Raw genomic sequence first — 12500 nt, forward strand, 5'->3', positions numbered from 1 at the left:
CATGGAGATAGTATCCAATAAGTTAAATTTGGACTTTTCCATTTTAAGTTTAAACTAAAAAGTGTAAAAATGGCAAGGACAAAATGATTAGCCCCCTTATCATTAATAGTCAATACAGTGCCATTTATGAACAAAAATTGACACCAGGCACTTTGATTAGTTGCTAACTATGTTGGCACATGTCCTACCAGGGATTTTGGCCCATTTTTTTCATGGCAAATAGTTAAGCTGGTCCAAATGGCATGGATGTTGAGGATGGACATTCATTTTCAGCACTCTTCAAATACTATCTAAAGGATTGAGGTCTGAACCACTCCATGACCATGGTTTTAGTATCCTTGAGGAACATTTGAACTATTTTGGATGCAAGTTTTGGGTTATTATCTTATTGAAAGATCCAGTGAAGATCTTAGCTCCCTCTATGAGCATATTTTTGCAAGGTCACTTTCCACATTCTATCATAATTTTCAGTTTTTATGGTGCCGTACACCCAAACAAGGTTTCCTGTGGCTGAGGCTGCCACAGAATGATGCATCCGCCACCATGTTTAATTGTGGAAACCATCTTATAACGATTCAAGGCCTATCCCTTTCTTCACCTGACAGAAGCAGAATTCATGCATCAAAGCAGGTGCAATTGAATAACATCAGATGAAAGCAGAGATGTTCAAAACTCATTTTTGACTTTCAAATGTTCACAGGCAAAGCTCAGTAACACTCTGATATGCACTGCCTTTAGTAAAGGGGTTCTTCTGTGATGATGGCCCCAAAGCCCAATATGATGACAAGCCCTAACAACTGTCTTTCTTGGTGGGGGAAAAACTCCAGGTGAGGCCAGGTCAATAACAATCATCTAGGCAGGTGTCCAATGCTTCTTTGGTCTAATGAGGCCAAGCAGTTTCTACAGTTACACACAGTGGTGGGGCATCAAGTTTAGTCTGTTATTCAGCCTCAGACACAGGGAGTCTGGGTCTGAATCTGGATTGCTGGGTCTTCCAACAACATTGTAACCCAAAGCATACATTTAGATTAGTTCAGAGGTTCTTCAAGGACACTAAAACCATGATATTGGAATCACCCGCTCATAGTCCAGTCCTCAATCCCACTGAGAGTCTGTGGCAAATGTCTATGCTCAGCATCCATGCGATTTGGACCAGCTAGAACACTTTGCAGTGAAGAAATGGGCCAAAATCCATAGTGGGGCATGTGCCAACCTAGGTAGCAACTTATCAGAGCCTGTTGTCAGTTTTGGTTCATAAATGCCGCCATATTGACTATTAATGATCAGGGGGCTAATAATTGTGTCCTTGTCATTTTTGCCCTTTTTTGTTTAAACTCATCGTAACAATAGAAAAATCCAAATTCAACTCATTGAACATTATCTCCATCAGTGTATTTGTTTCCAGAATAACATAAACGGTTAATAATGGTCATTCTTACTGAGAAATCAAGAGAAATGTCTAATTTCAGAAGGGGGGCTAATAATATCGTCCTCAACTGTATATAAATGTACTGATGGTGGTTACATAAAAAACGAACAAAAAATCCCCTCAGGAGGTACACGCAGCAGTGAGTGCGTTGTTGTGGCCTCTGACTGCAAAGTGATAATTATGGCTAATTACTGTCTGTGCAGTCAAAACAGGGGACCACAGACTGGCAGAGAAAACAAGGAGCCACAGGCTGGCCTCCCTGATGAGTGACAGCAACCTCTACATGCTTAACTGAAGTCAATGAATAACATCAATGATATATAGCCTATGGATTCCTGGGTATTTTTCAATAATGCAAACACAATCTTTGTTCAGCGATAAACAGGTACACACAGACAGATACAGTAGACAGACAGACAGACAGACAGACAGACAGACAGACAGACAGACAGACAGACACACACACACACACACACACACACACACACACACACACACACACACACACACACACACACACACACACACACACACACACACACACACACACACACTTTCTATCTGGTATTCTACATGCATGCAGCGTTCTCTGTACGTTGGCAAAAACAGTAGAGTATGCATACCGCCATGGCATACACATACCACAAACCACTATATATGGGATGGGGGAATGAGGATTGTGGGAAGGAGAAGGAAATGGAGGGGAAAGAGGATGAGGGCAGGGGGGAGAGAAGGGAGAGAATATGTGTTTGATTAGCTTGTTGAATGTAGCCGCACACACACACACAGGTGTCAGGTGGAATCAGTACAGTACCTCATAGACTTGTCCCTCCTTGTAATTGGTGAAGAGGACCACAGGAGGGTTGGCCAGGAACACAGGCACAGGACCCGCAGGGCTGCACACACACACACACACACACACACACACACACACACACACACACACACACACACACACACACACACACACACACACACACACACACACAAAAACACACATACACACACCGTTTGGACCTAGTATACACACTCGTGCTCTAATGTTCCTATCTTCGCAGTAATCCTTTTCATTATGCCCCCCTTTCCCATCTTTCATGACCAAGGCCCCGATCCCCATGCCCATCTCAAGCCCGCGGCCTATGTGCCATGCCCCGCGCAACACCATTACCACACTGGCACATAACATCATGCCACCACCACAACTACGGCTGACCTCCATCACGATTCTCATGTCATGCCCACTGCCGCCCCTGCCGCAATCCCCCCATCCCCAATTCCCATGTCCCATGCCCTAACACTGGAACACCATGGCAGCACCACAACAGAAATGGAATGTCCTACCAGCAGCACAGCCTGCACCCTCCAGACAGAAGGGCCTGTCGCATGAATTAAAAGCATATCGGGGTAAATGCAGACAGGCATGCAGACGGAGGCTTATAAGCGTAGCGGGCAGCCCATGGCAGCAACCTCCTCTGGTGGAATGCAGCGGCTAATTTAATCAAGAGGGCGAATGAAACACATTTAATAAACGACCTCTGGCTAGTATGCCACCAAACATCTCCGTTGCATCGGCCCTTTGTGACACTGAGTGGGGCAGAGGCGGCAGGCCACTGATGGTTTATGGAGATAGTGTATAAACACAGTTAGTGGAATACCAACCAATGAATGGAGCTCAATGTTTGAAAGCAGTTATTGCTATTTACTGTGAGTCACTGAGTCACTAATACTAAGGCAGTTCATTGTGCCTTGTTGCATGTTTGGAATGGAAAACAAACTATAAGTCCTGTGCCATGTTCTCTTCAATAGTCTTGTTTTCATACTTCCCTTCTTGCATTCTTCCTCTCCCTGAACTCCCAGGATCATCAGGATGTGTGTGTGTGTGTGCGTGTGTGCGTGTGTGTGTGTGCATGCGTGTGCGTGAGTGAGTGTGTGTGTGTGTGTGTGTGTGTGTGTGTGTGTGTGTGTGTGTGTGTGTGTGTGTGTGTGTGTGTGTGTGTGTGTGTGTGTGTGTGTGTGTGTGTGTGTGTGTGAGAGTGCATGCAGTCAGATGATGAGTCTGTATGGTCTTATGATCCTCTCTAGTGAAATGGAAATCACCAGAAGAGCATCTGGCTCCTCGCTTGGGGTCAGACCAACGGCGAATCCCCCGCTACAACTGCACTGCAGGAGAGGTGAGGCTCATGGACCATTGGGGTGAGACGTTGGTCAATCCCTATACAACCCCTCAGATGATACCGTCACAGCAGCAGGGCCAATGGGGGGTACTAGATCCTTGGATTCCGACCGCCAGTCAGACCCGAAAGCCGGGAAGGCGTATTTGACAGCACACAATAGAGGAAGGCATATTGGACAGGTGTATTTGATTTGACAAGATAGAGCCGGGAAGGCGTATTGGATAGAACATGCTAGAGGAAGGCGTATTTGATAGAACACTATGGGGATAGAGAGGAGTCCTGAGAATAAGACCAGACCTGAGCCAGACTATTCCACAATGCTGATAAATTAGACTCTCCCCTGGCTGACTGTCTGTCTGTATGTCTGTCTGTCTCTCTCTCTCTCTCTCTGTCCCTCTCACACCCAAACACACACACACAGCACCACAGAGAATGCATGTCATCACTGTTTGTTTTTGTTTGACAGAAACCACCTTCAAGCACACACACACACACTCACACACACACACACACACACACACACACACACACACACACACACACACACACACACACACACACACACACACACACACACACACACATAATTGTGTAGAGAGACAAATGACATAATGCAGACTGTGGAAACTATTACTGCAAGATTGTAGGGCATATTGTTATGGTCCAGACTTCAGCACAACCACACGCACGCACACACGCGCATGCACACACACGCTCACGCACACACACACAAATACACACACACACACACACACACACACACACACACACACACACACACACACACACACACACACACACACACACACACACACACACACACACACACACACACACACACAGATTGCTATTCTAAAAAAATAGAAAAAAACAGGCCTCACCCTTCAATAGAGAACAAACAGCTTGGCAACGAGACAACTACAAGACAAACGCTCTGATCCCAGAACCTCTTCTTGGTATAGTGAAGAGCGTCTCATTCCTACATTTTCAGGGAAGTGAAGAGATCTAGAAACTCTGGTTTGGTGCTTAAAATAGAAAAATGGGTGTAGAATTTGATCCTGTTTTGTTGCCATGGTATGTAACTTCCCTTTCCCTAGACAGAGGCGAGCGTAGAGTGTGAGGCCACTGGGGATGTCAGAAGTGTTTCAGCTTTCTATGAGCGCCAGGCGATGTTTCAAGGCGGATAGTGAGTCATATCAGTTTGAAAGGATGATGCTGCACACCGTGCCTGGTGGTGAGGGATGGGCTAACCTGGTAGGCAGGCAGGCTATCAATACCTCTCTGTGTCTCTGTGTGTAGGAGTAATCACTGGTTACACTGCTCCACGCGGTCGGGTGTGAACTAAAAAGCAACACTGAGTGATTGTCATCTCCAGCTGCCCTTCAGGTCGGAAGTGGAATTGTCTCTCTCATAGGGAACTGTCCACCTTATCCACTGTCACAGGGGCAGCGCCATTTTTATTCTTGCTAGTGGTTGACAGTTTTACAGTAAATCATTCAGAAGGGTGGGCTAACTGGATAACCGGAACTAACACACCAGAAATTCTGTGAGAGTACGACATGACTGAAGTACCCTGAGTATGGTACTGCCACACTCCTACCTTGGGGCACTGTTTGCATGTGTGAGGCATAAATTCAATTTTGTTCTATGCAGTGAGAACTTTGCCATGGAGTGCTGTGTCACAATGACAATAGGTCGGTTCCCTGGTGGGTTTTCACTTTCACTGTACCTCTCCTTCACACCTGTCTGCCTGTCTGACCTAGCAACTGTAATCCAAGCGGGCATTACATGAATTGCAATAACTACGTATAATACAATGTAATGTAATCAGGGCTACCATTCCAAGTCAGATTTAAACCTCTCTCCATGACTTTCCCTAACCATAGAGTAAAATTGCCATGACCTCCGTAAAAGGAAATACCCAATAGTGATCAGATTTTTGTGATGACCAGTCTTTCAAATTGCCATTTCAGCCATTTCATTCAAGAATGTTGCACAATTTTAGAGAGGAAAACCAGCATACATTGTCAGCTGTGATCTTACATAATATACTTTTGACAAATTGCCATGATATTCCATGACTATACAGGCAACATGGCCAAATTGCATGACTTTCCATGACTGGAAAAACCTCTATTGAATCTCCATGATATTCCAGGATTTCCATGACCAGCCTGTGTAATCTAATCTAATCTAATCTGATCTAATATTCAGTACCTCTCCTCCACAGCGACGCGTTTCCCGTCCACCATCCTTTCCGTCTTCGCACCACGCAGGATGAGCGAGTGTCCGCCCCGCGTAGCGAGTGGTGGGAGGAAGCGAGGGTTCCGCAGGAAGTTCTGTCGCTCTCGCAGCCGCTGAAGCCCAGCCCTCTCCTCCGCTCGACTGGCCGCACTCAGCTCCCGACGCCAGTGAGGTTCTCGTGGACGAGGGGGCTTCTAGAGGTAGACGAGACCATATCATTTAAGTACTGTATAGTCAGGGTGTCTGCAGGTTTTAACAAGTGAAATTTTAGACTTTTTTAGACCACCATGGGCTAAATTTTAGAGCAAGGGTCCCCAAACTTTTTCTCTGGGGGCCACATTATCGTTCCTGACTGTGATCAGGGGCCGGGATCAATCATGTGGGCTGTAATACTAGGCCACTGCCCAGGCTACTGCTTGTTATAGCCATACTTTCTAGCGCAAATTAGTTCATCATTACAAGTGATTTGCAAAAGAAGTGAGTACTTCACATGTTTTTCAATTTGAAATACCACAGGTATTCCTTTTAATGTCTAAAAACCATGTAGAAATAGCAAGGAAGGTTAGAAAAATATGGAGATTGACAGTTTATGAGTGATAGGCTACAATAGAAATGTTAGGCCTGTTTATATTACAGTGAGATGAGAAACTATCAATACAAAACTTCTGGTGATTCACACTAGGTTAGTGAAAATTAAACTGTAGGAAGGGAAGGCCTGTTGATAAACAAAATGAAATATTTTAAAAAATATTATCATTAAATTTTTCTGTGAGGATTGCTTCTGTGGGCCAGCTCAAATGGTGAGGTACAGAGAGGTGGAGGGCCGGTCAAAGGGGCATGGCGGGCCGCATCCGGCCCCCGGGTCTTAGTTTGGGGACCCCTGTTTTAGACCTTCACAGAGTATCAAAAAATGAAATGAAGCCAGATTGCGGTGACACGCACGCACACACACAAAACACAAACACGCGCGCGCAGGGAAGCTGACAGGAGGGACAAAGGGTACATTTGACCCGGACCCTTGGAAAGAGAGGCCCTAGAATTGGGACCCAAATATATTGTTTTTATTGAGAGTGGGGCCCATTCCGATGATTTTGTCCCGGGCCCGGTCAAAGCTGTCAGCGGCATTGCACACACACACACACCCACACCCACACACACACACACACACACACACACACACACACTTTCACGTGATCAAAGCCAGCAATTGTGAACAGCCTGTCTTTACATTACACTGACGTGAGGTTTTTAAATGCGAATAAGAATGGCATATGTGCAAGCAACACACCTATATCAAGAAAAAAAAACAGCGGCGTGGAAAAGGACGTAAAACAAAGCGAAACAAAACAAATAAACATTAATCCTTTGTCAATAATTTCACTGATTCTTGAAAGTTTGGCAAAAACATGTCCCTGCAGTAAAATATTAATTCTGTTGAAAATCAACTAAATTTTCACAAACAAAATGAACCCAGGTAATGGCCAAGGGGTCTGTCACACGAATACACAGTTGTTTGAAATATTTAAGTGTAATTTTATTACTTTTCATGGCTATAAACCTGTCCACACCCTGTAAAAACGCCTGTCCCAAGGACTGGCATCATCATTTCAATTGACTTAAAATACAAAAATCACTAACAGAATTGAACAATATCACCATGATGTGGAAGACCATATTAAAGTGGTTCTACAGATGTGCACATAGTGGATGTAAAACAATATTTACTATTATTTACTGATTGCTCAAAATGTGTCCAGCATATTGGTCACCACCGTCAGATTTTTTCTAAAAGACAATAAAATCAGGTATGCACAAGGTCATTTTCATTACTGAGGACCCCTTTTCAAACCTTTAGCTCTACTGCCTACTTCACCATCACTGAAGCTCCTGTAAGTTTATTATTTTTTGTCCTCAATTTGTTAATTTGTTTGGACACTGGTACTGTCCCAACCATAAACTGTCAACACCGTCGGGGGTTTTAATAGTATTGTATTACATTAATGTTAATAAATATATTTTTTTTCAGAAAAGGTATGAAGCACCCAAGAAACAGAGCGAAAATGAAATGGCTAATGTGAACAAACAATGCATAATATTTAAAAGAGTGTTTTTTTGTCTCACACCGTCAGATGTCACCACCGTCAGATTTTGTTCTGCTCATCATGTTGTTCCATATTTTACTAAATTGTGCTGGTTAATGAAACATTACTAGGCATGTTAGTAATAATTGTGATCCAAAATGATACTCTAGCCACCACTGAGGTGCATTTGGAGGTTTTTCTGTCAGAAAACCTGACGGTGGTGACATCTGATGGATTTCACCAAAAAACACATGTTTTACGTATTTTTGACATGTTTTAAGAATATGCATACAATAAGTATCTACAGTTATGTTGAATTGTTAAAATAATTCACTTTAATACAGTAAACATGTGTTTTTACTTCTAATTCTGTCTGCCGCTGTTGACAAAACAAGAAAGAGCCCATTTTATGAAAAATTTTATACATGGGGAGCTTGGCCAATGCATTCACTGCACAGCCAAGACCTACATCTATGATAATACACCTCTATATTTTGGATTTGAACAACTTAAAAGCTGTTTTTACCACATTGTCAACAACCAGTGGCTTACTTCCTAGATAATCTAACTAATGAAGAAAAAAACACATGCTCATACTGTGCACACACAAAAATAAAGTGTTTATGCAAGATGCCATTGACTTGAGAGGGCTATTTATTTTGCTAAATGCAGGTACTAATTAGGCCACTTTCTCCACTCTCAGATTACTGTCACCACCGTCAGTTCTTAAGTCACCACCGTAAGGAGTTTTGGACATTTTAAAGGAATGTGCTTACAAAATTTTCCTTAGGAGTTGTTGAAATATCAAAGTAATAGCCAATTTAAGCCTACACGAATATTTGTGAAATTACAAAAAATTGTTTGTTGTATTTAGGCGTTAAGTAAGCATCGTATGACGGTACATATTTTAAAATTAGAACACATGAAACAGTATTAAAATAGAACAAAAGTGAATTTTCAACATTTAAAGGCATAGGCCTATGTGTGAACCAAAAAATACACATAATCACTTAAAAACTCCAGATACATATGCAACCAAATCAATACAATTTTAATAACTTTTAATTGTGTCTGACGGTGTTGACAAAAAACAAGGTACGATCGGAGAAAAGCCTGATTTCTGAAAAAAATACATAATGGGGAGATTGGCCTTGTGCATTTCTGAAAAGCCAAGACCTTAGTCTACGAGGATATACCATATAATTTTGTAATTCACTTTGTTTTTTTCTGTCAACATTACAACCTGTTTTAGCCACTTTCTCAAGAATCAGTGATTTGCATTGAAACGTAGGTCTTAAATTACTCAAACTCAATTTTAGACTAACAGTGCAAAATATCCGTATATTTTAGACTTGTTTAGGCCTAAAATGGAAAACGTGTAATTTTAAACTTTTTTAGACTTTTTAAGACCCCGCGGACACCCTGTATAGTACAGCACAGTACAGTACAGTATAACTCATAACTCAGCTCCTGAAGTTAGCAAGGCTCACATGGACGAGGGGGCTTCTAGATAGCACAGGACACAACAGGACAAAATACTGTAGTATAGTAAAATATAGTACAGTACGGTATAGTACAGTGTAGTACAGTATAGTATAGGGTCACTCGAGAAGTTATGCATGGATTTGGACGAAATCCAGATCCAGGATTTAAAAAAAAAAAAAAAGACAATTTTTACATTCCAATTTCTAACTCCACAAAAACAAGGCAGAAAGACTGACAATTGGAATTAGTGTGTGTGTGTGTGTGTGTGTGTGTGTGTGTGTGTGTGTGTGTGTGTGTGTGTGTGTCTGTGTGTGTGTGTGTGTGTGTGTGTGTGTGTGTGTGTGTGTGTGCGCGCGCGCGCGTTTTATGCGTGCGTGTGCGTGCATATGTGTGTGTGTGCATGTGCGTGTATGAATATGTGTGATTGTGTGTTTGTATGAGGGTGTGTGTATGTGAGTGTGTGTGTGTGTGTACCTGTGGTGGTGTGTGTGTGTCTCCACTGGCATCATCGGAGCTGGATGTCTTGGTCAGGGTCCCCTCTGACACCTCCAGTAGCTCCTCGGCCGTGTGGGGGGGAGGGGGGATGAAGGTGTAGCCGTCATCCTGAGGGTCACGACAAGAGTGGTGAGTAGAGCACACAGTGGGGCGCGCAAAACCAGACGCACCCTTCCCTGGAGAGAGGGGAGAAGAGAGAGAGAGAGAGAGAGAGAGAGAGAGAGAGAGGGGGGGGGGGGGGGGGGGAGAAAGAGGAGAGAGGGGGGGGGGGTGAGAGAGAGGGGGGGAGATGAAGAAAGAATGAGGCAGACAAAGAAAGTGACAGTGAGAGGAAGAAAAGGGAGAGGGATGGAGAGACAGAGAGAGAGAGAGAGAGAGAGAGAGAATGCCCATCAGAGAACACACACGCAGTGATTCCAGTCAATGATAGTAGTTGGTCAGTTGTGATCACGCTGGATAAACTCTGACATGAGACACCTCTCCCTGAAAATGCCACGTCACTTCTCGGTGGCCACCTCCCCCCAGTGATATACTGTATTATTGTGATGTAGCGTAGAGTGGTTACACACTGCTGTTTGTTGAGTAAAGGCTTAATAACCAATATCAGTAGCGAAGAGTGCTTAAAGTGGCATAGAGTGGTTAACCCTTTAGCGCTGTTTCTCTGTTATAACCTTATTGTCACCAAAATAGTAATGTCCAAGTCTTAATCGGGTACTTAAGATTCTGCATTGTCATTGTTATGAAATGCAGTAAAGAAATGCAGTGTTAATTCAACATCTAGAGCAGGGGTGGGGAACCTATTCAAGGGACGTTTGCGGCCCTTGAGTCAGCCTTTGTAAAGAAATATTAGAAAATACATTTGCAATACTATTAAGTTATAATTTCAGGGGACCTATTAGGTGGGAAGGTGGGATCTGTTGTAAAGGTGGTCGCTTATAGCTCTAAAGTGCAGGCGGACATCCTGGTTTGTGTTCACAGTACGGCCCTTGGAGGACTTTATCAAATTTGGCCCCTCAAATGAAAAACGTTTCCCACCCCTGATCTAGAGACTACTCTGGGACACTCTGGAAGACGTTAAATCAACTCTATAAATGTGTGAGCTAACACAGCATTTTTACCTCCGCCACGGAGTCTGCCTGTCTGTCTGTCTGTCTGTCTGTCTGTCTGTCTGTCTGTCAGCAGGATAACTCAAAAACGAATCAATGGATTTGGACAAAACTTTCTGGAGTTGTTGGAAATGACCCAAGGAACGAGTGATTCAATTCTCGTGGTGATCTGGATCTAGCCTCACACACCATCCTACGTATTTCCGCCAAGAGACTTGGCTCCGCACTATGTCTGGTACCTGTTTTCTGTGGAGCGATGTTGACCGGTAGGATTTGCGCCGGTGTTCTGACAAACGGTTCTACATTGTAATTTTATCCTATGGTAGGATGTTCTGTCAGTCATGTCTGTTAAACGGTCCTACATCACCATAGATAGACGTAAGACATGTTTGTTCAGCAACTTATAAGTTAAATCCTGATTTTTCCGTAATTTTCCTTCCTGCTTCCTGCAATAGCGTCAGATCAAACAACCTCCAGACCATGAATACGAAATGAAATAGTAGTATTCTGGAATGGTCAGGACCAGGCTAATCTGGATCACGAACCAGAACCAGGACTCTTTAAAAGATCCTGTCAGCAGGATAACTCAAAAAGTTATGAACGGATGGATGAAACTCTTAAATTCTGGTGGTGATCCGGATCACGAACCACAACCAGGACCTTTTTAAAGAGTGTTCACCATTGCTGGGACAGGGCAAAACATTCCAGTTTCTAACTAACAAAAAGAAGGCAGAACGACTTGAATGAAAATCGGGTGTAACATAGTCAAATGTTCTATCAAGCAGCTTCCTTGGCGGAGGTCTGCGCTCTCTGAGTGCTTCTAGTTTTACTGTGCATTTGCATTCAGTGTATGGCAGTGCTGTATATCCTGTGCGTACTTTGTGGGGCATTGGCCAGAGGCGTCTGCTCGATGATGTAATCCTTTGGGCAAATCAGATGATGTTTCTTCAGCAGCTCACTGTCCACACACCGCACAAACGCTGCCTGGACTGGACAATACAACACACAAATACATTAGGCACTAGAGTGTTAGTGTACTGCTAGTAGTACTATACAAACAACAAATACTTTGTATACATTTAATATCTTGGTACTCATACTCATGTACAGTAAGGCGTATCTCAATGTCTGCTCCCAAGCAATAAAGGCACAGTTACACACTTTATTTTCCTGTGTTTATTACACAATAAAGCGTGACAAATTGTGTTGTCACACTATAACATGCCATCAGGGTTAATGTAGGTAGTGTAAGTAAGTAGTTAACGTTACTTTCTGTAAGTCTGTTGCAGATGCAATGAAAAAGGAACTATGAAATAAATTGAATACCAGATGGTTTTGTTCATGTGAATTCCTAACTGAGACAACTCAAGGGATTTACAGTGTTTGCATTTTTTGCACAATGTGAATACGTATTATATTATTACCAGGTAATCCCAGTTCGTTGTACACCTCCCCCACTTCCTCCTCCAGCTGGGCCCTGGTCCGC

General features: G+C 43.2%; 1 protein-coding gene across 1 annotated transcript in view; it reads right to left on the reverse strand.

The window, feature by feature from the left end:
- Positions 1-12500, reverse strand: part of dlec1 (DLEC1 cilia and flagella associated protein) — a 54176-nt gene that overhangs the window by 39868 nt on the left and 1808 nt on the right. The window contains exons 3-7 of the mRNA XM_063206354.1: positions 12439-12500; positions 11893-12003; positions 9888-10084; positions 5821-6041; positions 2244-2325 (exon numbers count right to left, since the gene is read on the reverse strand). The exon at positions 12439-12500 is cut by the window's right edge and continues 92 nt beyond it. Coding sequence (XP_063062424.1) covers positions 2244-2325; positions 5821-6041; positions 9888-10084; positions 11893-12003; positions 12439-12500 — 673 coding nt within the window. The remainder of the gene's footprint in view (positions 1-2243; positions 2326-5820; positions 6042-9887; positions 10085-11892; positions 12004-12438) is intronic.

This window comes from Engraulis encrasicolus, chromosome 9, assembly GCF_034702125.1.
Source record: "Engraulis encrasicolus isolate BLACKSEA-1 chromosome 9, IST_EnEncr_1.0, whole genome shotgun sequence".
Lineage (NCBI taxonomy): Eukaryota > Metazoa > Chordata > Actinopteri > Clupeiformes > Engraulidae > Engraulis > Engraulis encrasicolus.